Source organism: Aspergillus clavatus, genomic scaffold, assembly GCF_000002715.2.
Source record: "Aspergillus clavatus NRRL 1 1099423829804 genomic scaffold, whole genome shotgun sequence".
Taxonomy (NCBI): Eukaryota; Fungi; Ascomycota; class Eurotiomycetes; order Eurotiales; family Aspergillaceae; genus Aspergillus; species Aspergillus clavatus.
In genome coordinates, this window is record NW_001517095.1 from 461,124 (window position 1) to 485,327 (window position 24,204).

The 24,204-nt window shown below is 51.9% G+C and overlaps 12 protein-coding genes and 1 non-coding gene across 13 annotated transcripts, besides 3 other annotated features; 9 read left to right on the forward strand and 4 right to left on the reverse strand.

The window, feature by feature from the left end:
* Positions 1-1,267: 1,267 nt before the first annotated feature.
* On the forward strand, positions 1,268-2,064 carry ACLA_096720 (uncharacterized protein; the record flags this gene model as incomplete). The annotated part of the gene is made up of 4 exons (XM_001270164.1): positions 1,268-1,311; positions 1,377-1,543; positions 1,622-1,887; positions 1,957-2,064. 4 exons carry the CDS (start codon positions 1,268-1,270, stop codon positions 2,062-2,064), a joined length of 585 nt encoding a protein of 194 aa, XP_001270165.1.
* A 284-nt stretch (positions 2,065-2,348) lies between these two features.
* Positions 2,349-5,253, forward strand: ACLA_096730 (tetratricopeptide repeat protein; the record flags this gene model as incomplete). Its single annotated transcript, XM_001270165.1, has 4 exons — positions 2,349-2,451; positions 2,838-2,963; positions 3,013-4,524; positions 4,580-5,253. The coding sequence occupies 4 exons, from the start codon at positions 2,349-2,351 to the stop codon at positions 5,251-5,253; spliced, it is 2,415 nt and encodes an 804-aa protein (XP_001270166.1).
* A 471-nt stretch (positions 5,254-5,724) lies between these two features.
* Positions 5,725-7,482, reverse strand: ACLA_096740 (MFS transporter; the record flags this gene model as incomplete). The annotated part of the gene is made up of 2 exons (XM_001270166.1): positions 5,725-6,009; positions 6,064-7,482. The coding sequence occupies 2 exons, from the start codon at positions 7,480-7,482 to the stop codon at positions 5,725-5,727; spliced, it is 1,704 nt and encodes a 567-aa protein (XP_001270167.1).
* An 848-nt stretch (positions 7,483-8,330) lies between these two features.
* On the forward strand, positions 8,331-8,402 carry ACLA_096750. The gene has a single exon. It is a non-coding gene; the product is annotated as a tRNA-Arg (tRNA).
* A 136-nt stretch (positions 8,403-8,538) lies between these two features.
* Positions 8,539-8,563: a microsatellite.
* A 93-nt stretch (positions 8,564-8,656) lies between these two features.
* On the reverse strand, positions 8,657-10,721 carry ACLA_096760 (signal recognition particle receptor subunit alpha; the record flags this gene model as incomplete). Its single annotated transcript, XM_001270167.1, has 3 exons — positions 8,657-10,110; positions 10,154-10,439; positions 10,497-10,721. The coding sequence occupies 3 exons, from the start codon at positions 10,719-10,721 to the stop codon at positions 8,657-8,659; spliced, it is 1,965 nt and encodes a 654-aa protein (XP_001270168.1).
* A 271-nt stretch (positions 10,722-10,992) lies between these two features.
* Positions 10,993-12,194, forward strand: ACLA_096770 (protein transporter YIF1; the record flags this gene model as incomplete). Its single annotated transcript, XM_001270168.1, has 3 exons — positions 10,993-11,280; positions 11,345-11,908; positions 11,976-12,194. The coding sequence occupies 3 exons, from the start codon at positions 10,993-10,995 to the stop codon at positions 12,192-12,194; spliced, it is 1,071 nt and encodes a 356-aa protein (XP_001270169.1).
* Positions 12,195-13,509: 1,315 nt separating this feature from the next.
* On the forward strand, positions 13,510-14,199 carry ACLA_096780 (60S ribosomal protein eL14; the record flags this gene model as incomplete). The annotated part of the gene is made up of 3 exons (XM_001270169.1): positions 13,510-13,635; positions 13,721-13,984; positions 14,140-14,199. 3 exons carry the CDS (start codon positions 13,510-13,512, stop codon positions 14,197-14,199), a joined length of 450 nt encoding a protein of 149 aa, XP_001270170.1.
* A 694-nt stretch (positions 14,200-14,893) lies between these two features.
* Positions 14,894-15,682, forward strand: ACLA_096790 (nascent polypeptide-associated complex subunit alpha; the record flags this gene model as incomplete). Its single annotated transcript, XM_001270170.1, has 3 exons — positions 14,894-15,124; positions 15,236-15,294; positions 15,358-15,682. 3 exons carry the CDS (start codon positions 14,894-14,896, stop codon positions 15,680-15,682), a joined length of 615 nt encoding a protein of 204 aa, XP_001270171.1.
* Positions 15,683-16,139: 457 nt separating this feature from the next.
* Positions 16,140-16,883, forward strand: ACLA_096800 (F1F0 ATP synthase subunit d; the record flags this gene model as incomplete). Its single annotated transcript, XM_001270171.1, has 4 exons — positions 16,140-16,148; positions 16,226-16,621; positions 16,690-16,776; positions 16,854-16,883. The coding sequence occupies 4 exons, from the start codon at positions 16,140-16,142 to the stop codon at positions 16,881-16,883; spliced, it is 522 nt and encodes a 173-aa protein (XP_001270172.1).
* A 991-nt stretch (positions 16,884-17,874) lies between these two features.
* On the forward strand, positions 17,875-18,906 carry ACLA_096810 (uncharacterized protein; the record flags this gene model as incomplete). The annotated part of the gene is made up of 1 exon (XM_001270172.1): positions 17,875-18,906. The coding sequence occupies one exon, from the start codon at positions 17,875-17,877 to the stop codon at positions 18,904-18,906; it is 1,032 nt and encodes a 343-aa protein (XP_001270173.1).
* A 245-nt stretch (positions 18,907-19,151) lies between these two features.
* On the reverse strand, positions 19,152-19,435 carry ACLA_096820 (uncharacterized protein; the record flags this gene model as incomplete). Its single annotated transcript, XM_001270173.1, has 2 exons — positions 19,152-19,340; positions 19,415-19,435. The coding sequence occupies 2 exons, from the start codon at positions 19,433-19,435 to the stop codon at positions 19,152-19,154; spliced, it is 210 nt and encodes a 69-aa protein (XP_001270174.1).
* A 452-nt stretch (positions 19,436-19,887) lies between these two features.
* Positions 19,888-19,912: a microsatellite.
* A 126-nt stretch (positions 19,913-20,038) lies between these two features.
* Positions 20,039-20,062: a microsatellite.
* A 445-nt stretch (positions 20,063-20,507) lies between these two features.
* On the forward strand, positions 20,508-21,911 carry ACLA_096830 (uncharacterized protein; the record flags this gene model as incomplete). Its single annotated transcript, XM_001270174.1, has 1 exon — positions 20,508-21,911. The coding sequence occupies one exon, from the start codon at positions 20,508-20,510 to the stop codon at positions 21,909-21,911; it is 1,404 nt and encodes a 467-aa protein (XP_001270175.1).
* Positions 21,912-22,070: 159 nt separating this feature from the next.
* ACLA_096840 (aldehyde dehydrogenase family protein) lies at positions 22,071-24,145 on the reverse strand (the record flags this gene model as incomplete). Its single annotated transcript, XM_001270175.1, has 3 exons — positions 22,071-23,538; positions 23,615-23,796; positions 23,885-24,145. 3 exons carry the CDS (start codon positions 24,143-24,145, stop codon positions 22,071-22,073), a joined length of 1,911 nt encoding a protein of 636 aa, XP_001270176.1.
* Positions 24,146-24,204: the final 59 nt, after the last annotated feature.

The window sequence follows — 24,204 nt, forward strand, 5'->3', positions numbered from 1 at the left end:
GGTTCAGATGCATGAATCGTGATCCTCTAGATGTACAACCGAGGAACTGTCCCCGTGTGATATCAGACCAAAGAGGTTGTAATTCATAGTAATGCCAGCTCTGGCTTGAATTCTAGGTTTTGCCTCGCAGGCAGGAATGGCCTGTAGCTCATATGGTAGGTATTTGTGCTATGAAAGATAGAAGCACAGAGCATGCGATGTTGTATTGCGAGTTCAGTCAAGGATGTTTCCTGCTCCCATGCTTTAGGCTTGAGGAACTATCGGCCTGACTATCTGATATCGACCATTTTTCCATGGTCTGTATGGGGAATGTCCTGTCGTGGATCGGTTGATGGTGCTAGTCAAGTGGGTCGTACATACTTCCATCGGCTCGGTGTGTGCGTTGAGTCTAAAACTCAACCAGGAAATCTGACAGGTGGAAGACGAATAGATCAATCGAATGCGAGGGCAGCACCGGAAGTAGTAGATCAAAGTTAAACAAAGGATGCTCATCAGGCGTGTTCGTACGGTGAGCGCAAACGCGTGGCTGAAGGAGACGTATCGTCCTGGAATCCAGATGCTGTTGAAGCTGTCGAACGGTCGATGTAAGGGGGTAATCGGCTTATTGCTAAAGGGATGAGCAGCAACGGACTCTGGATCGATGGAATGTCTGTGTTGATTGGTCCTTAATACCTGCATCCCCTGATTGCAGATGGATTGCAGAGAAGAGAGAAGAAAAGAAGTGCAAAGGATGCTGGGAGTGTCGGTAAGTGTCCCCAATAATCCCACCCCCATCAACACCACCACCACCACTCTCACGAGATCGTTCGAGACAACAAACTCTGCAATGCCATCGTTTCGCTTGACTTCCCACTGATTGGGTCTTTCTCTCTTGAAACCAACCTAAACACATGTCGTTCGCTTCTCTCAAACGGCCTCTAAGAGGTCAAACCGCCACTTCTCCAAGGCAGCATCCCGCTAGGATCATGCGAGGGATACCAAGCATTGAAGCTGCGAACTCTCTCACCCCTTTTGAAACAAGAAAAGTATGTGGTTGTTGACCTCTTGCATCCCCAGGAGGAGCATAATCCCATGAAGCTCGACCCGCAGGACACATATGCACCTGGGCCATGTCGACAGATCATTGAAAAATGATGCCTCACCCGCCTCGTTGGTGCCAACTTCTCTTCTTTGACATTCGTTCAAATCGCATGTGGGCTTGTCTTCTTGACGCTTGAGTTGCTTCCATTTGTTTTATTTCTCCTCCCCTTGCTCCCCTGATCCCGGAATGACGATGGAGAACGGTCTTGATACAGGTACAATTGTCGGACGGTAAGAGCAGCTACACAACTGCACAGATCACCGTTCCACTAACTGCATGTCATGGTTCGACTCAGGAATGTTCTCGACAGTTACAATCCATTACAGAGCGAGGCGAAGGGGGACTACAAACAGATCATCTTGAGTACGACTTCTCCTAACTCTTCTAGCGGACTCGGCGCGCGTGCCCGGATCCTTCGAGCGTCTGATGTGCTACTATCGTTGGCTGGCAGGACGCATGATGGTATGTTTGGTCTCAGGAGATGTGGCGGGTGTACGATTGTCCATCGGCAAGGCTAACAAGCAATATTGGCGACTCCAGCAACTGAGAAATTTGCCGGTATCGAAAGTTTCCAGGAAACGCTGCGCCTTTTCCCATCCCTCAGAAATGACGACGGGACCGCACTCAATGCGGGAGAGGCCAAATGCCCTGACTGTGATGCTGTCTTCTCCGCGTACGACCGCATTCCCATATCCTTGCGCGAAATGCCTGTTGACAGAGACTACCAGCGACGAACTGAAACAACACTATTTGACACGGTATTGCCCAGGTACGGCTGTGGCAGTCTACATGATGACGCGGGATCGGTATGGTGATCTTTGGATCTTATGCTGAGTTAAGCTAAATGCATGCTCTTTCAAGTCTCATCACGAAAGGTTATCGCTTGGAAAAACGGTTCATACCTCTTGACTCTCGCCCACTCCGGTTCTTCTGCGAGCATTGTGAATCCTCATTCGCTGCTGGAGATAGGGACGAAGTCGTAGAGAGATCGCGAGGTGAGATAGCTCTGTTTGCTCCCATCCGATCAAATCCTGATCGCACCACGCAGATACACCGCCGTTAGTTATCTGCAAAAACTGTGGAGATGAGTGCAACATATCGTCAGTCTGAATCTGCCATTGCCTTAATATCGTCCTGCGAGCGGAATCTTACCCACTGATTTAGATACGAACCCGTTTTAAATGATCCCAGAGACAACATTTGTCTGCAGGATTTTCAAAAGGACAGGTCAAATGTCACCCATAGCAGAAGTCCCAGTATTGCGCAGATGAGCTTTAATGCTTCCAAATTTCAGAAAGCGAGCTATGTCAGCGAAGAACACTCGCTCGCCCAGAAAGCCAGAAAGTTGAGGGATTCATGGTCACTTAGAAGTAAGCTTTTAACTCCTCATGCTAGAGGACCGTGTTGACCACTACGGACAGAGCTCTCGCATTGTGACGAAAACGAGCTCATCGCCATTAGCTTTGCTGGCTTATATGATCTAGAAAAAGGTCAGCTGAACCGCTTCTCACATACGGCGGGTATTAATATCTTTCGCAGTACATGCGCCGAACGGCATATTCCAGCAGTATGCAGATCTTACGGAAGAACCAACCGGAGAGCCAAATCTTGGTTATAACTCGAGCAGTATGTTCAACAATATATTCAGAGTCTTCCTCGGAGTGTTCATTCAGATCGAGAAATTGACGACTTGAACCAGCACCAGAAAACATCCATATTGTCGGACCAAAGAATTCAGGGAGCGCGCTGAATGGAGGAAATAGCGGTAGCGATTCTACGGGTTCTCGAGGGAAACTTGTTCAAGGCGTTCAAGCCACGGAGGCTCCAGTTTCGCGAAGACAGTCCTTCCTTCAGAGGATATTTGGCCGCGCTAGTTCGAAAGGTTTGCTGCGCGGGAAACTTCTGGAAGTTCCGGGGCTGACATAGACCAGGTCTGTCTCGCACAACGTCTTCGTCTAATCGCGGAAGAAGATTAATCAAGCGGGTAAATACCGTGAGGTTCTCTTTCACCCAAAAGGGTTCGAAGAACGAGAGTGGAAGCAGCCAAGATAGCGAAGGGAGCTTGAACTGCAAAGAGATCATCAAACCAGTGCAACAGAAGAGGGAGGCAAGCCACGGGACTGTGTCCGAAGCCGAGTATATGTCCTTGCTACGAGGAAGCCAGAATATGTTTGTCCATGTTCAGCATCTTTCCGGGGGAGCGGTGGTTCACGATGCTTCTGGACGTCAACGACTTCTTCAGATGGACGAAGTCGCACGAGTTTTCCTACAGCTGAAGAATGAGCTTTCCGCTGCTACGACCTACTCCAAAGCCCTAATGGCACGCTTTGGCGCAGAGACAGCCTCCAAGCAGGGGAATTCGAACGCGGCAGTTGTGGAGTATCATGAAGCACTGCGGATCCTGGAGAGCGCCCCGGCACTTGATAGTGATAGATTATCTAGGGCATCCATCCTGCACTCAATGGGCCAGTCATACCATGACCTAGATATGCCTACAGAGTCAGGGTCATGTTATTTAGAGGCTCTCGGTCTCTACAAACGCTCTCTGGGACGTGACCATCCCACTAATTTTACGGTTCTACACGATCTGGGTGCGCTCTTCGAAAAAGACGGATACGCCACCGAAGCAGCTGCATTGTACGAGCGATCGTTCGCAGGGAGGTTGAAGACGCTTGGTCAGCATGCCCCCGAGACATTGAGTAGCATGCAAGATCTTGCGTCTCTCAAAGTCTCACTGGGCGATATGGAATCCGCACTTCTCCTGTTGGAGAGGGCTGTCCCTGCTCTTGATACGGTGTTCGGGCTACAGAACGAGACCACACTGAATGCAATGAACAAACTATCCCTGTTGTATCAGAAACTCGGCTTGGACGAGCAGTCTCGTCTGATATGCGGCAGGATTATTCCACACTGCAGGACCACCTTCGGCCTCACGAATCCTGTAACGAGAGACGCAGTTCTGCGGTATATCCAAAGCTCTGAGAATTTTGACTTCCCGCCTGAGATTACAGATGTACTTGATCAATACCAGAATTCTCGGGACCCAGAGGCCCTTCGTGTCGTCCATCGACTGGGGAGGTCGTTCATGGATGCAGGACTTAACCGCGATGCCGCTGCACTATTCGAGACTCTATTCGAAGATCTCCTAGTCGTCAAAGGCCCAGAAGCCCCCGAGACGTTTGACGCTCTGAGTGCGCTCTGCGTGTCGCGCGAACACCTCGACTTCGTGGACAAGGCAATTCTTGCGTATCAACAACTCGTGCAGATGGCATATTCAACGCCAGACGACCATCATTCGCGCAAAAGGATCGGCTATGCACAGAAGAGAATTGGCGAACTCAACCAGCGACGAGAGGTTCTGGCTACAGAGAGGAAAGACTGGGGGTTGCATGAATCTGGAAAGTGCGAGCACTGCAGATGCTCCACCAAAATCCTATGCAACAGTAAGGATCCCCATCCCATATCTACAATATCCAGACCGAGCTGAACCAGCCGCAGCATGCAAGATATCCCACTTCTGCAGCGAACTCTGCCACAAATCCAGCCTCCAAACCCACCGCCCACACTGCATCCCCTCCGTCTCCCTCCGTGAGTCCAAATCCCTCGCAGTCAAGCCGCGCTGCCCGGCCTCCGTCCAAGACCAAGCCCTCTCAAAGCTCTACCAGCTCAACAGAACGAGATCCACCGGCATCACCGCCAGCTACACCTTCTCCTTCGATCCCCGGAACTTCACCACGTTCCGCATGAAGCTCAGCTCCACCACCAACACCCTCATCATCTTCTCGCTCGACTCGGACATCCAATTCGCCACGCTCGACTGCAGCTCATCATCCACCCGCTCCTCCGCTAGCACCAGCGGCTCCTCGACCCCGGAAAGCGAGCATCGGGATCTTGTCCAATGGCTCACCCCGCAGCGACAGGAGACCATCTGCTACGCCCCCTCCGAAGCGTTCGGGTCTCAGGGAAAATACCTCCTCGTGACCCCCGGCAAGGGTATGCTCAAGTCAACCGTCGATCAGCGAGTCAAGGTGCGCGGCGCCAATGGTGAAAAGGAGCATTTCCGCTCCCTGGCGCTCCCGGACAATGAACTCATCGAGTATGCGCAGGGATTACTTCTGAGTGGATATCTAGAGGAAGCATTCATGTATGTGTTCGAGTGGGACTGGAGGTAGAATATGGCTTGACTGTACTTTCTTTTTGAATTTCTGTCTTTCCCTGTTGTTACATGCTAGTTATAGTTACTCTTTGCGCATGCTGGTTTGCGTTCAGCTATATCTTATACTTGCATATACAAAATCGGAATGTAGCACTCTGGCGATGACTTTCCTATACACGCTTTCTCTCCCCCCCCCCCCTCTTCTCTGAGGAAAATTCATGTATCTTGTTCATCACCTCCTTATCAGTATAATCGACCCGTCTGGATAAAGTTGGCCTCCACGGATCCAACTGCAGTACTCGCTGCAACGCTGGGCTTGCTAAAATCTATCCCTCCTGACACCGAGAAAGAACAAAAAAAAGTATGTAAACACTGAAACAATAAAACCCGAGCGTCAAGGCTAAGTGCAAACTATACAAGATCGTCAAATCGTAATGAGGGGAGGTAGTACTCCCCAACCCGAGACAACGCCCATCAACCACGGTCCTCATAGGTCCTCGTCATCGGATTTATATGTATCTTCACTTTCACTTTCCCAGTCGTCTGCCTCGAGCGAGCGGCCTTTGATGCCGAAACTTAGAATGAACCCAACGAAGGAAACAGCAGAAAAGACCCCGAAGACCAGCAACTCGCCCTTCGGTTGAACTCGAGATGCCAAGGAGAACAGGCCGCCCGACAGAAAGGGACCGGCTGCACGACCAGCTGCGGAAAGAGTTTGCGCCAGGCCATTGAGGGCCCCAAGCACTGCATGGTCCGGAGCAGAGTTTGTGATCTGGAGTTAGAAATTAGCTCACTGGACCAATATTTGACAGATAAATTTGCATACCAGTAAAAGAGCACTCGTCAAGCCGCCTACAGCTGCCACAGTCTTGATCAGAAGTACGAAGCATAGCTCGGCAGCCATAAGGGCAGTCTTCTTGCTTATACGGCTCCCAGAATCCTCGCCTTTATATCCAATAAAGGGCATGAGGATGAATGATAGTACGAACCCGAATAGGCCGGCTCGGTAAGACCAGCGGTTTCCCATTCGGTCCCGCAATTGGCCAAAGATACAGATCTGAAAGACAATAGTGACCGTTCCGGCAAACCCCTGAGAGAGTCCAATTTCGCCGGGGGTAAGAGCACGTCCAGCAGGGGGAGAAGCTTGCGAGAAAATGGGGAAAAGCGAATTGAAGGATACGTTGCCCAGCGCAAAAATCAGATACGTCAAGAGAAGCAAAACGGTATCTCGATTCAAGATTTCACTTTTAGTCAGCGATTCATGGCGGACTTCATGCCGGCTGGACGTTTCCGAAGCCGACTCCAATTCACTGTCGTGATCATGGTCTTCGGCCGTATGATGTTGTAGAGGCCGATATGCATGGGGAGGCCACATGTGTGCCGCTCGCTTTGACTGGCTGGTCCATTCCCAGATCCAAGAAAACAAAGCCCGTATTCTCCGCTTAAAGGTAGGGAGAACATCCGCATCTTCAAGACTCTCCTCCAGGAAAATACACGTCAAAATAAAGTCCAGGAGGAGAATGGCCGCAGATACCAGATTGGGACCCAGGTAAGGATACGGGTTTGGTTTGCTTTTGTCGAAAGGGTTCTGGCGGAAAACCAGTAGTCCACCAAGGAGGGGCCCTGTTATACCACCAATGCCGTACAGAACTGGGAGATAGGTGAAAGCTTTCGACTGATTGCTCCTGTCGGTGATTTCTCCCAAACATGTTGACACCAATCCCTGATTGCCGTTGACAACGCCCATCAAAGCCTGTACCGCGATTGCCTGCCACAATGTCTTACAAAACCCAAAAGCTGCAAAGCAAGCAGCGGTCAAGAGGGTTCCCAGCAAAATTACCGGCTTGCGGCCTATCCGATCCGAAAGCCAGCCCCAGAAGTAATTCGTTATAAACTGCGCCACCGCGAAAGCCGAAGCAATTGTGCCAACATAGACGCCCACCGACTGCGGTTCAACTTCGGGAAACGACGCGGCCATATCAGGCAAGTACGGGCTGATCGAGTTGAGCGCTGTCTGCTCGCATAGGGCGATCATTGCCAACACTAGCATCTGCTTTTTTGGGAGGGGCGATTCCGACCCATTCTCATGATGCGGTTCATGATGGTGATGCGATTCGCCGCCGGAGGACTCTGATTGACCAGAATTCGGCCTGCCACGCGATCTTGGAGGCGGAGTATCGAAGGTCTGATAGTGCTGCGTTGTAGAATGGCGCCTGTTGAGCGAGGACCGCTCAGGCTCTCTCATCTTCACGAAGCAGGATTGTTGTATTTCGTCAACGGGAGACCGCAGATGTTTCGAATGGGTGAGTATACGACAGGAAAGCTCGGTTGTTGTACCAGAAGTAACTGTGGTGAGTTTCAATGTCTTGCCGGGTGTTGTTAACTCAGTGGGAAGGCAAAGCGTGGGTCACGACCCCGGATATGACCAAGTGAGATGACAGGTCAAAGTTGCTGGCTTAGAACGCTCTCACAGCGGAGGTCGCTTTAGGAATGCTTAGTTCGACCTGAGCTAGTCAGGCATGTCCCAAAGAGTGTAGCGATGACAGAATCACGATCCGCAGAGGATAGATACCGAGAAGCGAACGGCCAACAGCGAAAGAGATGCCTTTTTCCACAGAGTAGGAAAGAAACTGATGATGTAAGCGATCGGGGATAGAAGCTGAGTCATGCCGTTGGCCATGTGAGTACCACAATTAGCCAGGCAATGGACACTGATGAGTGATGACACTGGTGCAAGTGCTTTTTGTTGGATTTCTGGGGGCTGAAGGTTTGCTCAAGTCATTTTTGAGCCAAGATCTGGGATTCTCAGGAACCAACAGAAAATAGCATAGCACAATGCAGGAAATGTACGCTTGTAACGCCCATCCTGAGGGCAAATGATGTCATGTTTCTGCGTCTTCGAGATGAGCAATTGTAATGCAGTTGGGCGGTTAGTATTAGACTAGCAGTGGGAACGAAGCATACGGCGCATCTTTCGTGGCCTGAACTATCCAGGATTCTTCATACATGGTATTTTGAAGCAGTCCGCAGCGCCCGAATAGATCGGGGTTATGTTTTGAATATATAACAGAATTAACTTAGTATAATCAATAAGGCCTGCTGGCCCAATGGCAAGGCGCTTGACTACGAATCAAGAGATTGCAGGTTCGATCCCTGCGTAGGTCATTTCTTTTTTGTTTTTTTACCACACCACTCCAGTGGATAGTTTCACAATTGCATCTCGATGTTTGTCCCTTCTCCCTTGCACTTACTTCTTTTTAATTACTTGCGTTGTGGAAATGATCCCCCCCCCTTCCCCAATAAGAAAAGAAAAGAAAAGAAAAAAACAGGGATAATGCCAATTTCATACTATGTCTGATGCTCTATCATTACTCAATTGATGAGACCTCCTCGTAAACTACATACAACACGCTGCGTATTCACTTCATCAACAGATTGACAGCCCATGGCACGCTAAGTCCTCTCAAATCACCGTAATGCTGGCCTACTCCGAGGAAAACAATGGGAATACCAGTTGCATGCACCATGCTGACCAGAGTACCCACCATGTCGCCAACGGTATCGCATTTGCTGATGATGAATCCATCGAGGTTTCTTCCAGTACCGAATGCCTGATTGAAATTGCGTGCCTGCATCACACTATCTGTACCGACAAGAGCTTCACCCACCATGAAGATCTTGTCCGGCTTGGCAAACTTCGCGAACTTCTCGAGGGAAGACATAAGACGCTGGTCGTTGTGCCGACGTCCAGCAGTGTCAATCAAGACGACGTCGAAGTCGTTCGCCGCACCGTATTCTACCGCATCCTTGGCGACGTTGGCTGCGTCCTTTCCATATCCCTTCTCGTAGAGTTCAACTTCTCCGGCAGTTTCTCGAGCACTAAGCTCCTTCAAGTTTCGTGCATGAACACGAAGCTGCTCGACGGCTCCCGAGCGGAAAGTATCACACGCGGCAATGAGAACACGATAGTTGTTCTGAAGCAGAAAATAACAGATCTTGCTCAGGTTGGTTGACTTGCCGACACCATTGACGCCAACAATTGAGATGACATATGGGCGAGGAGCCTGCCCCTTGCTTGAAGGAGACCTAACAGTCTCAATCTCACGTAGGAGGTCTAAAGAGGACGTAGGAGTTAAAATCTTGCGCAGTGAAGACTCCATGGCCGAGCGCAGCGCTGCATCCACGCTCTGGAAGTTGCCGGTCTTCTTTCCGACGAGTTCACGCTGTACGCCTTCACACAGTCGGACGGCTGCTTCGCGGGCAACGTTCTTCTTAAGCAAATGATCTTCCATCGCTTTCAGAGGTTTCTCTAAATCGGCCTCGGTGAGGACTTTGCCGCCAACAATATTGCGAAAGAAGCCACCAATCGCGTTGACTCCTGATCCAACCAAGCCAGTGGACGAGGCAGCCTTCGCCTTTTCCTGGTCGGCGTTTTCAAGAATGGAGTGCACTTCATCCCCGAGATCCTTCAAGACGAACTGTCCCTTGCCAGTTCTGCGTCCCCACGACTCTTGCGCGACAGCCTCCACTACTGGGGCGGACACCTCATCACCATGTGCAGGTGCAGAGTAGTCGAGCACCTTGCCATCGTCCTCATCAGCATACCCATCAGCGTCCCACTTGCGCATCTTCTTCCCGCTCTTTGGTGTCTTCCCCTTCCGAATATTTTCGTCTCCGGATGAGGCATTGGCGCTGGCGTTGGCCGCTTTGCGCGCGCGGCGAGAGCTGCGACCAGCAGGTCCTCCCTTGGCGGTGAGGATATGGCTTGAGACGGGGGTTGACGATCGAGAGATATCTGGGGAGTGGGGCGGCGTACTCTCATCTGAGATCGCCGCGCCCTGCGCAACTGAGCGTTGCGCTTCATGGTTGTTAGCTATTTCCAACGCAAGCAGAGTACTTTCAGCAAGGTAGAGTACCTTTGACTAGACCAGGAATCGGAGGTGGTGGAGGGCCACCGTTATCCGATGAGACAAGCGGGTTTTTTCTCTCATCAACACCGGCCGCGAGCGTATCTGAGGGAAGGGCTCCGGCATTGTTTTCAAGCTCTCGCACCTGTTGATCGAAGTAATTGTCGAATGGATATTCGGCTATCCTGGCGCGTGTACCCTTCAACTGATCCTTGTATAGATCGATAAATATAGTGGCGATGTTATCCAAGAGCTTGTCAATCCAACCAAGGTGAAGCAGCGATTGATATACAGCCTGATTAGGGGGTCAAAGTCAGCAGTGCCAACAATCAAGCGATGGCACAGAACAAACCACAAAGATCAAATCAAAATCCTTCACTCGCTTCCATTTCAATGTGTATTTTTCCTTCTTGTACACCGGTGATACACTGCTTGTTGCCTGATTTTGTGATCGAACCTTCTCCTCAATAAACACATCGTTGATAAGGCTGTTGACGACATGGGCGCCCACTGGCGCATATGATTTCGACCAGAGGACTAACCCGGAGGTGGTCAGGATCTCGAAGGCTTCTAACATGTTGTAAGTTCTTCTTGGGTACGTGGTTTCGCAGTGACCGCTGTTGTTCTGGGGAAGAAACAAGTCGTAGTAGTAGCCCGCTGTGGTGGGGAATCTGCGGGCGGAAAAAGGCGAGGAGCTCTCGGCGATCGGGTGCCCTCCAGCCACGTATAAACACTAAGTTCAACCTCACTCAGTTCTTGGATCCCCAATCCTCATCCATCCACGATCAAAGCAGATCAGTCCTCGGGATCTCGTTATCCTTGTCTCATAAGCATATATCTCAGCCAGCATGTATCGTCAGTCGTTCGCCCCGCCGCCGGCGCAGTCGCCTCCACTCCATCATCCTGTGCCTCAGCATGTCTCTACCGTTCCTATGATGCGCTCACCTCCTCCACCAACTTCTCAGCAGCCTCAATCGTCCAGCTATGGGAACCCCTACCAACCAGCGCCCGCTCCAGGCGGCAGTGGAACGTTCGCTCCTGGCTTCGGCGGTTTCATCAATGATCCTACAGCACAAATGGGATTCCAGGTTGGAAAGACTGCAATGGCTGCTGGCCAAGAGTATATGGAACAGAATGTAAGTCTTTTGAGCGGCGTTCTGGTGCTATAAGCGCTTCATGATCTTTACTCATTGGCAATAGTTCAACCGCTATGTTTCTATTCCGGCTCTCAAACACTACTTCAATGTGTCGAACTCCTACGTCCTGAACAAGCTCGTCCTTGTGCTCTTTCCTTGGCGCCACAAGCCATGGTCTCGTCAGCAAGCACGTCTAACAACATCCTCAACGGGGCCGAATGGCCAGATCTCCCAGCAACAGTACTCGTCCATGTTCCTTCCGCCCCGCGACGATCTGAACTCTCCGGACATGTACATCCCTGTTATGGCGATTGTCACCTATATTCTCCTTTCCGCGATGTTGGCAGGATTCCGAGGGAACTTCCATCCAGAGCTTCTGGGCTCGACGACGACAACGGCTATTGCAGTCATTGTGTTCGAGATTCTCTGTCTCAAACTGGCCATGTACATCCTCAGCATCAACAATGAGTCTCAGCTGCTCGATCTTGTGGCGTACTCCGGCTACAAGTTTGTCGGAATCATCGCAACCCTGGTCACATCGGAGATCCTGACCCCAGGAAGAGGAACTGGCGGCTGGGTTGGCTGGGTTGTGTTCATCTACACTTTCCTGGCCAATGCATTCTTTCTGGTGAGTGTGGCACACCATAAATCAAGCTTATTGGAATATTTCCGTTGGCGTTACTAATCGTTTCTAGCTGCGATCATTGAAATACGTTCTGCTCCCTGATTCGACCAGTGATGCATCTATGCGCGCCGGCTCAATGCATACGGTTGCCCGCTCGCAGCGCAATCGTCGGACACAGTTCCTGTTCATCTATTCGTACATCATTCAGTTCATCTTCATGTGGGTCTTGAGCCGCGAGGGTCCAGTCGCAGTGTTCTCTGCTGGTGCGCGGGGTGCTGGGTCGTCATAGTTGCTTTTGATGAGCAGCGAAGTTGCACATAATGATATAGAAGGACTTCATAAAAACGTGGGCGATTTCGGGGAAGTTGGGCTCCATCATCATCTTTACTTAGCGAGTATTCCTTTGCGTCTTGTTTGTATCATTGAGAACAAGTAATGAATTTCTTTCGGTTTGCCAATACGGTTCTCGGGTTTACACATAAGTTACAAGTTCCCAGGGGATCAACACAGTATTCTGGATCCACTGTTACGACTATCGTTATACGACGACCAATAAATGATGTCAAGAAATTATTCATTTGAGCAGTATTGATAAACTAAGTATCTGGTTGGAACCTATAATTGCCTCCAGTTAGACGAGTGTCAAAACAACAGCAATAACAGAACCAAAGTGGAGTATCAAAGTCCTCAGAGATCTTGGTGATGCTGTAAATTTCATGGCCCGAAGGCTCATATACTATCTAGGCAGTGCAAGGTTGTAATCATCGGACAATGATGGAGTGGAAGAAACAGTCTGCGACGTACCGATTAAATCTGAAGAGATGGGGTATTGGATATGTCGATGATAAGTGTGAACCTAGATATCTTTGCCATGTTAGCTCCTGCTTGCCGAAAGCGCGTGGAAGACAACATGTGGTAAGGGTCCCAAGTCGTTCAGAATATGTAAGAAATGAATATCATACGCCAATGCTGTATAGATCTCTGGCGGGAGATCCACAGACACCGGGTCAATCGCAAATTACCGCATCATTTGAAGTGCCAGAATCCATGAAAGAAAAAGGGAATAGAACATACCAGTACTTTGATTCAGCATGTATGACAGGCGAACCAGCTGCGAGTAGTGAGTGACAAGAACAGTGACGATGGCAGAACTGCATTTTGTTCTGTAGAAAAGCATTTAGAACTCAAAGTCCAGCGCGAAATCTTCACAGATGCAGAAAAAAACTACGCAGAGGGTTTGCGTTGGAGCTTAAGAAGTAAATTAAGCGGAACGGAAGAACGCGCAAGGCCGACCGCCAGGCGCCAAGGCCCGCAGCAAAAAGCAGCCCTAGGCCGCACGCAACCCCGTTCGGCGAGCTGCTACTGGCTGCTAAGCGAGACTCTGTGGGCGAAAGGCCGCAACACCGAAATTCGCGATCCCGTAGTCCAGAGCGACTTGTGCGTTTCGGACGATTCTTCGACAACCCCGACTCTTCGACAACAAATTCCCATCACCGCCCACCCGGAGTCTGTCGACCGTGAGTTGAGAATCTACGCCCTCTGTCGCATTTGTGAACTGCCAACTGAAATTCTCGTTTTCTGTCGTTTTCTAGGAAGCCTTCGCCATGGCCGATATCGATGTCAAGGTTGCTCAATGGAAGCTTGTTGAGGTTGGCCGTGTCGTGCTGATCCGCAGCGGTCCTTTCACCGGCAAACTCGCTGCCGTTGTCGAGATCATCGACCACAAGCGTGTACGTTTTTCAACGGAGGATTTCCAACCGAAGGACTAGGGGAAATTGGGTCGGATGAGTTATTGACAAAAGTCGCAACGAATAGGTCCTGGTTGACGGCCCTTCCACCGAGGAGAACAAGATCGTTCCCCGTCACGCCCTTCCTCTCGCTCACGTCACCCTCACTCACTTCGTCATTCCCAAACTCCCCCGCGCTGCCGGCACTGGCCCCGTGAAGAAGCTCTGGGAGAAGAACGAGATCGATGGAAAGTGGGCCAAGACCTCCATCGCTCAGAAGACTGACCGTGCCGAGCGGAGGAAGAACCTGACCGACTTCGAGCGCTTCAAGGTCCTCAGACTCAGAAAGCAGGTACGTGCAATCGGGCGGATATACCGGTGAATCGGCAATGGGATTGGGAAGAGCGCTTCAGCGACTCCGCAGTCGCTTGTCGAGGATCAGGCCGAAATGGGACTACGATATATGGGATTTGCGATGGGAATGCTGACATGTTGATCGCTTGACAGGCTCGTTACGAGGTCCAGAAGGCTCACGCCAAGGTCCGGGCGGCTGCTCCTAAGTCATAAATGTTTTCATGAGGCTCGGTGCATAGTATGAAGGGGTACCTTGGGACGGTTTTACATGGCTGAGGGTTTTATTTTATTCCAGCAAAAAATTAAGCTGTATCCATAACAATAACAGCCAAAAAATGATTCGAAACCTTGATACCCTGGCAAAGGATATCCTACTATGTCATCAGAGTGGTGCATCGCCCAATTAGTTCATGAATCTGGTCTTTGGCCGTCTTTCTTAGGCATCAATTGGGAAATGGACATTTTAGACGTAATACTCTCATCAATAATAACGTTATAATGACCAGAATATAAAAAGTTGGGGTTGAATTGGTTCATTGTATGATGTGCATGGCTTGTAGAAGTGGTGCTTGTGTGAGTCCGGGGTGAGGGTCACGATGCTCGCTAACGATTTTCGGCAGGATGACATTCACACAGCTTTGCGACTTTCCACTTACAACAAGACCAAAATACCCCCCATCATCCCCAACGGCCCTCTATCTGTGAACTAGGTATGTTTAAATTGAATTTACAGCTCATAATCCAGAACCCTACCTCGAAATTCGTTTTTTCTGCAGTTTGGTGGAGGTTTTGGTCCATCGTGGGGCATTTTTCAGCATTATATTCAAGCGACCGGACGGTTCTATAGTGCCAATCGCTGACTGCCAACCTCTGAAAGCCCGTTTTTAGGCTCGTTTAAATCGCAAAAATGGCTGATCCCCGTGTTGAAGAGCTCCCCGATGAGGAGGTTCCCAAGACCAACGTCGAGGACGCTGGCAGCGACTCCGAGTCCGAGGCTGGCGAGGAGAGCAGCATCCCCTCCGGTGCCGCCGTCACCATCCACTCCCGTAACGAGAAGAAGGCCAGAAAGGCCATTGGCAAGCTCGGCCTGAAGCACGTTCCTGGCATCACCCGTGTCACCCTTCGCAGACCCAAGAACGTAAGGAATACGACCCCTCCTTCGTGCGACGGTCGACGGTCGCAAGGATTTCGGAACTTTGAACGACAATGCCCAAGATGTCAACATGGGAGGCTAATTGGAGCTCTGTAGATTCTGTTCGTCATCAACCAGCCCGATGTCTACCGCTCCCCCACCAGCAACACCTGGATGTATGTGTTTTCCTGAAGGATCCCTCCAACCTGAGTTTACATATGGACTCACAATTCAAACAGCATCTTCGGTGAGGCCAAGATCGAGGACCTGAACTCCCAGGCTCAGGCCTCTGCTGCTCAGCAGCTGGCTGCCGCTGAGGCCGCCGCTGGCGAGCACGCCGGTCACGACCATGACCACGACCACGGCAAGGGCAAGGCTCCCGAGACCGAGGCCAAGAAGGAGGAGGAGGAGGATGATGGAGAGGAGGTTGATGAGACCGGCCTCGAGGCCAAGGACATCGAGCTTGTCATGGCTCAGGCTAACGTGTCGCGCAAGAAGGCCGTCAAGGCCCTCCGCGAGAATGATAACGACATCGTCAATTCGATCATGGCCCTCAGCATATGATATCCGCCCCAAATTGAATCCACGCTATCAGCGGCTGACGTCTCCTAGCCCTGCTGGCAGGATGGACTTTGGGTGCGATGTCAGGTTGATATCCCTCGGATGCGTGAATCGATCCATCTTACCCTTAGTGTAAATCAATTAGTTCAAAAAAGCAGAATTGAACCGATTTAATTCATTCTTTCACTAGCAAGACATTTATTCTCTCTATATCCTGGGAGACTAAGACTTCTACAATCGTAAGCATGTAATGAGTTCAGTTGTTCACCAGTGATGCCAATGAACTCCCTGACATCTGGAGGCTCTTGGTGGATGAACTCTCCGGAACACGGGAACCTCTAGATCACGTGACTATATCCCCATCCAAACCTTGCCGAAACAACCCTCATCTCGGAATGTCCAGTTTCGCACGTTGAACTCCTTTGTCACCCCCAATCCCTCCACCACATCGCACATCAAAATGGCTGCTGTACGTTGTCTCTGCTTTCTTTATGTGGGCAATTTCTGAAGCAGCGAAATTGGAGCCGCTAACCCTCACTCTCACAGCGTAGCGCCGCTCTCAAGATTGACTGGGTCAAGGTGACCGGCTCTCTGGGTCTCCGCGGCCAGACTGCCACCTCCCTCCAGGCCTTCAAGAAGCGTAACGATGATGCGCGTCGCAAGGTCCAAGTCCTGTCCGAGCAGCCCCAGACCATCAACTTCGACCACTACCGCAGCGTCCTGAAGAACCAGGCCATTGTCAACGAGATCGAGGGTTACTTCAAAAACTTCAAGCCCGCCACCTACGACGTCAGCCGTCAGCTCAAGGCCATCGATGCCTTCGAGGCCCAGGCTGTCCAGAGCGCTGAGGACACCAAGGGCAAGGTTGAGTCCGAGCTCCGCAACCTGGAGAAGACTCTGGAGAACATCGAGACCGCTCGTCCCTTCGATGAGCTCACTGTGGTATGTTTCTGGCTCAACATGGGTGGTAATTTTTGCTTTCGCGGAGCATTATGATTGACTCTTTATAGGATGAGGTTGCCGCTGCTCAACCCGAGATCGACGAGAAGACCGCTTCGCTGGTCTCCCGGGGCAGATGGATGCCGGCTGGCTACAAGGTGGGTTTGAGTCCTGCAGATAATCATTTGTATTCTGCGCTGAGGCCAGTGGCTAACCATGGTTTTACCTTGAATAGGAGCGCTTCGGCGATCTGTCTGCTGTTTAAAGTACCAGCATCTGCATCTCTTTTCCCGCATTTTTTTATCCTACAGCCAGTGGAAATACACTACGAATCCTACCAATTGTCAAATCTGTTAACAGAAGGAATTGCATTCCTGATTACCTGGCAAGGTGTAGTCCTTGGTTGTTGGATGTGTATAGAAACAATGTTCAATTTAGAAGATGGTTTTCCTGCCCGGCATTCAATCCCGTGCCTTGACTGCTTGCCAACGTAGTCAGCATTCAGCTTCATCCTTACTTTGGGGCATTTCTACTCTGATATGCTGGAGTATATTCGATACTATCGAGATCATATCGTCGTCTTCGTGGAGCAAAGACCAGACATTTGCTTGATGACCTGCTCTGGGTGTGGGCCCGCTGTATTATGAGCATTTGTAGCTATAGCAGGTATTTTGACAGTGACAACTAGCTATCTATTGACTACGATAGAAATGCTCTCTGCATTGCATGACCCGTATCGAATGTCTGGCTGGGTTGTTGAGTGCCATATACGGGCTCGGCCTGACCCGCCTTCAGCCCCCTGTTTTAGTAAATATGTTCACACTCCGATACCTACACTTCCACGCATATTGCGAGCTTATTTCATACCTCCCTTTGCACCTTAGCAGCTGGCGTGATTATTGTTAGTCAATCAGTCTCACTTACAGGGTCATGCACGACAAATCTAAAAAGTGGATATTGCTAAACCTCGTTATCCCGGTTGAGGCTCGAAGATAGCGTGGCGGCGAGTGCCCAACCCTCGCCCTGCAGCGATGATCTAAGTGAAGAGAGATCTTGACTATAGAGGAGTGAAAATGGATTAATCTATTCAAATAACTTCCTGGCTGAGTTGCACTTTGATCTCCCTTCTGCCTCGAAAGGATAAGGTGTATTGAGACGAAATATATACCGATCAGCTGGGACAACAACATCATACACATCGCATTGCAGACCAAAAATTCAGTCTACCTGTTAAGACCAAGGTGCAAGCTGTTCTAATGGCCCAAGAAGCACCCCGGGTTCGAGCACTGTCTCTGCTTGAGAGCCTTCCGGTGGAGATACAACAGAAGATCTTCCTGCATTGCCTCGAGATCAATCTCCCCAGAAGCTCCATCCATCTGGCCCGGGCTCTATCCAGCCCCATCCTCTACACCTGGCTTATCCGCCTTGCCTTCAGCAGCTCGAACGAGAGCTCCAAGAACGGCATCTTCACCCCGGATTTCCTCCCTCCCCCGCTTGACTTCTTTGCGCTCTCCGTTGAAGAGCGACGGGAGCTCCAACGCACCATCCTCAATTGCCGCTGGTGCACCCTGGAGCTGATGCGCAAGTGTCAACGAGAATACATTGAACATGTCATCCGCTCTCAGTGTCGAGACATGGTGTTCAGCCCCGAAGACGAACACGTCATCCGTAACATCGCTGATCACTTCGACGACCTCACCCGCTACGACCAGGGCCACCGCGGCCAGATGGGGAAGGGTGATCTGATCATCCGAGCCAGACACCGCGATACAAGCGCGGAGTATCGAGTCGCGATGTGGTTCCATTTCGGCGCCTTCCAGATCCGCGCACCTGGTCCGATCCACACTGATCTTGACATCTTCCGACTCCCGTCTTGTGCGGGTAGATCGCCCTCGCGCATGCCGGACAAGCTGCTCTGCCACCCGTGGACGGACGAAAAGGTCGAGCTCCTGAGATTGCTGGTCACAGAGGTCTACGTCGATGACGACGAGAAGCATGAGCGCTCTGGGCGGGTGCTCCGCCAGCTCATCCGAAGCCGTGACTACGGCACGTTTGAGATCCTGGTGGAACTGTTCATCCGGGTGCGGGTGTACCGGTATCCCATCCGCTGGCCTGTGCTTCCGATGCACTTCAAGGCCGCTTTGAAGTATGCGAATCCGGCAGATGATCCCTTCCTGGCGTTTCTGGTGCAGAAGCGCTGGGACGACATACCCTGGCATGAGACGAAACTGAAAGAGGAACTGATGGCGAGAACTCCTCAGATATCGATTCCAAGACTCTACGAATGATGATGAAAGGAGAGTTGCACAGCAAAAAAAAAAAAAATTGGATGAAATGTCGTGAATTAAGTACGTTCTAGAATACACCCGGGGAATCGAAAGAAAAGCATCACTGCTGGGGGTATGGAAGAAAGAGCAAAAAGGAACAAAAAAACAAAGATCAAACGCAGAGCTTTGAAAGAAGCAGCAAGCGCATGCACACGATTCATATCATATCCATCATGACTCGTCAAGATTCGACCAGAGGCGACTCATTAGACTCGTGATCTTCGCGTTCTCGAACTGCGCATGCGTCCCCGGTTTCCGCAGTAGCCACAGGTGAGGCAGGAGATAAGAATGTTGCAGAGGGACATGACGCCGTTGATGATTGCTTTGAGGACTGCGCCGATTGTGTTCACGATGCCCGTCAGGCAGGCGCCGATGGAGCGGAAGACATCTTTGATCTGCGATATGGTTAGCAAACGTTTCGTGTGATGGTGAGGTGAAAGCTACTGCTTCAAGGGACGGAAACACATACGCAAGAAACGACAGCACCCATCTTGATGAGAGACTTTTGACTTTATCGTGGGATGATATTTGTGTGTTTGGATTGAATCACGGTTTGGAGTTGGATGAAGAAGAGTTGTTGGAGATGTTTCCTGTTGCACTGGATGAGGCAGTAGTATGCAGAGAGGTATCAGAGTATGGACGCATGATGGTAAAGAGGATCTGGGCAGAGGGCAAAGACGTTGGGTGGAATATATACGGCAGGAACGAAGCCACGAAAGGGAGGATGGATCACGATGCAGGAGATGATGTAGGAGGAGGATTTTCTGCCTTCACTGCAGGAATGAGACACGACGATGACGCCGATAGCACAGACGCCCTGATCAAATGGAAAAGGGACCAGCTGGATGCCGTCATATCGACGCTGTCCCGGCCAGAATTCCTGATTCATCTGATTGTCTGTGGCCGCATTTGGCAAAGAGCGTGTGGATCAATCCCCTGCCCCAGGCACTCAGGCACTCAGGCACTCAAGGGGGAACATTCTAGGCCAGTCAGCATGCTTCTTCCACAGTCTACAAAGTCGTTGTTTTGTTGTGGTGCACGTTGTGAGTTCTGAGACAGTCCAAATCTACAGTGTGTCAGTGGCGTTGGCAGTTTGGTAGTTGGTAGTTGGTAGTTGGCATACCAGGAAGACGGTGACGTCATGATATCATATTTGTATACTTTCTGCACTATTCCAGAACTGGACTAACACTAGGGTTCGCAGATAGTAGATCAGCTGATCTTCAAACCCTAGCTAGCCTGCTATGGTAAAGCCCCCAGTCAGCTGTCCCCGTGATTGGCTGCAGCTGTTTGGCTTGTTGTATCGCCCTCCAGCCTGTCAGTAGAAGATCCATTCTCCAGTCCCAGACTCCCAGCAACAACCATCGTCATCGCAGTGCTGTCACCTCAGCCCTACTGGGCCAAACCGTCTTAGAATTGGGTCCCGTTGCCCGTACGTTTCTCGCGAATCTACAGACCCGCTGGTGAGGTGTCATGGCGCAAAAACAACCTTAAAAAATTCCACTGCTAGCGGATAGACTCCACCTACCTTCCCCTGTCTCTCTGTTGGCCGGGCATGCGCCATGCTGGCTCTGACCCCGATCCGAGTCCGCGGCCGCAGAAAGAACCCCCCGGCAAAGAAAGTCACTCATGGTCACGGGCCCAGAGCAGTGCCGAGTGGCCGCAAGGGCGGCCGGCCCTTGATGACCCGGCACGCGAGATTGCACTCTTCCCAGTCCAGGAGTATCAGTCGCGCCCGGTTGTGGGTCGCGAGGGCGCGCAAACCGCGCAAGAGACTGTCGAGGTTGGAGGCCCTACCCGTGGAGTTAATCGAGAAGATATTCCTGTACTCGTTGAATGTGAATCTCCCGCGTTCATCGCTGGCGCTGGCGGCGGCGATGTCGAGCGAGCGCATCTACCGGGTGCTGATCCTGCTTGCTTTCTGGAATGATTCCGCCTCCGAGGCTGTAGAGGCGCCGGGCTCGGCTATCGCTAGGATTCTGAGACCGCTGGATTCTTATGCTCCGGTTCAAGATGGCGAGCGGGACGGTTTTCAGGCTTCTATTCTGCGGTGTCGGTGGTGTACGATCCCGCGCTTGCTCAGTCACATCCCCGATATGATGAACTTAACGATCCAAAGGCATTGGGTGAATGTTGGGATTACGATGACGGGGGACCAACACACGACACTGAACCGGTTCCTGACGCGCGAGGAGGACACGTGCACATACGAGGGCACCGACGCCGACAGCAAGCACTACACGCTCTCCATCACCCCGTTCGTGTCAATCGCAATCGCCTGCCACGAAACAGACGAACAACAAACCCACCGAATCCTCAACATCAGACAGTTTCCGGAGAAGCTCCTCCGCGGTAGCGATGAAGGCTTCACCGAGGAACACACGCTCTCCCTCGAGATCCTCCGGCTCGCTTGCGGCTTCAACCGCTCCGACCACCTCGAAACAGATATTGCCATCCCCCGCGATTCCCTCCAAGACGGCATCCACCTCGCCCTCGTCGAAAACAACCTCCTCGCCCTCACCGCCCTCCTCAAAATCGACGAGTACGTCTTCCGCAGCGCCGCAGCCGTCACCGGCTCCCAGCCATACACCCTCCCCGCCGAGCACTTCCGCACCGCCGTCCGCGTCGCCCGGCACGACCCCGCGCTCTTCCAGCAGCTGCTCCGCGCCAGCGCCGAATCTGTCCCTGCCGACGACCCGGAGATCACGGAGTGGGCGATGCATCTGGGCGATGCCTTTGGCCACTGGCTGCTGGATCTGATGCTGCGGCTGCCGCAGCAGATTGAGACCGCGCATGCGAATCCGGCGGAAGGGGCGCTATTCTACCTGGGGCGGGCGAATGGGCATATAGAGATGGCGAGACGATATCTGCGGGATGTGCTGGGGGTGGAGGAGCTGGGGAGCTGGATGGAGAGCACGCCGGTTGATTTGTCGAGTCTGTGGATGGTTCGAAACGGGGAGGGATAGGCTTTTCTTCTTTGCGGTCTTTCCCAGGCAAAAATCTCGCCGAATGAGCTTGAATGATCATGGTATCATTATGTATATGTATATTGTACATAGATCTAAAAATTAAATTACATACATTGGTTGAGAAATGCCATTCCATCACATCACACGCTTTCTTCCTCAAATGTTCGTCAACAGCCGCAGGATTCCCCGGATCCGGCCCGCCAGCGTCAACTCGTACCCCGTCTCCACGACACCCTTGCACATCTCCCACGCCCCCGTGCCATTCTGCCGAGCATCATCGCCCTTCCGGATCGGGTAGTCCAGCCGGGGCGGGATCCTCGTCCCCACCAGCTTGGGGAATCGGTCCACGCAGACTGCCTTGATGTTGCTCACGGCGCGCAGTCCCTCTTCGCCCGCGAACCGACCATACCCGGATCCCTTGACGCCGCCAAAGGGCAACTGCACTGTGTAGAAGGTCCCGAAGTCGTTTACGGCGACCATGCCGGCCTTGATCTGGGCCACGCACGCTGCGACGTCCGCCTGGTTGTAGCCGAAGACGCTGGCGCCCAGGGCGTACATGGTTGAGTTGGCGATGCTGATGGCGTGGGGCACGGAGTCGGCGCGCATGAGGACGAAGACGGGGGCAAAGAGTTCGATCTGCGCGATTCTCATCGACGGCGTGACGTCGGCGAGGAGTGTCGGGGTGAAGTAGTGGCCGTGTGGGTATTTGGGGTGGTTGTAGCGTTTCCCGCCGCAGATGAGGCGGGCGCCTTGTCGGACTGCGTCGTCGATGAGGGATTCCAGACGGTCGAAGGAGGCTGGGGAAATGAGCGCGCCGACATCCGGGGCACCGGGTTTCTGCTGGGACCCGTCGGCCCGGGTATCGAGTAGAACGGATCCGAGACGCAGGGCGGCGATGCGGGGGCTGATGATGTCCAGGAGCTTGTTGTACACGCCTGGCAAAGCGATGACACGTTCGACGCCGATGCAGTTTTGTCCGGCGGATTGGAACACGCCACGCATGAGTACAGAGGCAATGGAGGATATTTCGCTTACGGTCCGGGCGTCGTCGAGAATGACTGACGGGTCTTTACCACCCAATTCCACGGTCACTGGAGTTAGCGCCTTTGCTGCGGATTCACACACTTTGTGAGCGACGGGTCGGGAACCGATGAACGTAATCTGGGAGATATCCGAGTGCGAGGTCAGGACATCCGCGACGTCTGGAAGGCATACGACGCTTTGCACCAGCTCTCTCGGGTGGCCGCAGCTGGAAAGGGCGCCCCGAATGATCTCTAGGAAAAACGAGGTGCACCATGCGGTCTGTTCGGAGGGCTTCACCACGATTCCGTTTCCTGCGAATATAGCACTGATGACCGGGGAGATGAAGTTGTGGAATGGATAGTTCCAGGACACGCAAGCAGAAACGACGCCGAGGGGCTCATAGACGACCTTGTTCTTCTTGTACATCATCAGGAAGTTGGTAGGTCGCGATTCAGCCGTCAGAGCCGTTTCGCCATGGTCGATGGTCCACTTCAGCTTCTCCGCCGTGACAAGGATCTCTCCGAACGAGGCGTCGACCTTGGTTTTGCCCGAATCCAAGCAGCATGCCGTGACGATCTCTTCTTGATGCTCGAGAACATACCTGCCAGTTGCAACAATCATCTTGTCAGCTTCGGATTTTGGACAGCTGTCAATCAATGTACCAGCCACACACATACTTCAACAATGTCCGCAGAACTTTCCTCCTCTCAGCAAACCCAGTCTTGGCCCATTCGACTTGTGCATTCTTTGCAGCTTGAATCGCCCGATCGACATCCTCGGCGGTCGCAGGTTTAATACCGGTGCCCAGAACTCGTCCATCGGCGGGGCAGTAGCTCATGATCAATTTGTTGTTCCATTGCTATGTAAAACAATCAGAAGGCCATCAGCATAACCCTTCTTTGAATGCTTCAAACGCTCAGGGGGAAGAGAAGGGGGGGTGAACTGACTCCTCTAGTCTGTCCTTCAAGCACCTTCTTTTCCTCACCCTGCACGTCCTCCCATTTCTTTCCAGCCCAATTCGTTCGCACTTCAGCCGGGATGGGCACATTGAACGATACAGCCGCCTCCCTGCTGCTCAGAACGAAAGCGTATCCCAGGTAAAGAGCGCCGATTGAGACCAATGCGACGCCAAGCACTTGTGCATTGCTCACTAGGGTCTCGATGAAGGGAGCCAACACAGGAGGAACAAGCGAGGCTAGAAACTCCATGGCGGGTTCTGTACATGTGCAATCGAATTCCAAAATGCCTCCTGGATGTCCTGTGTCAC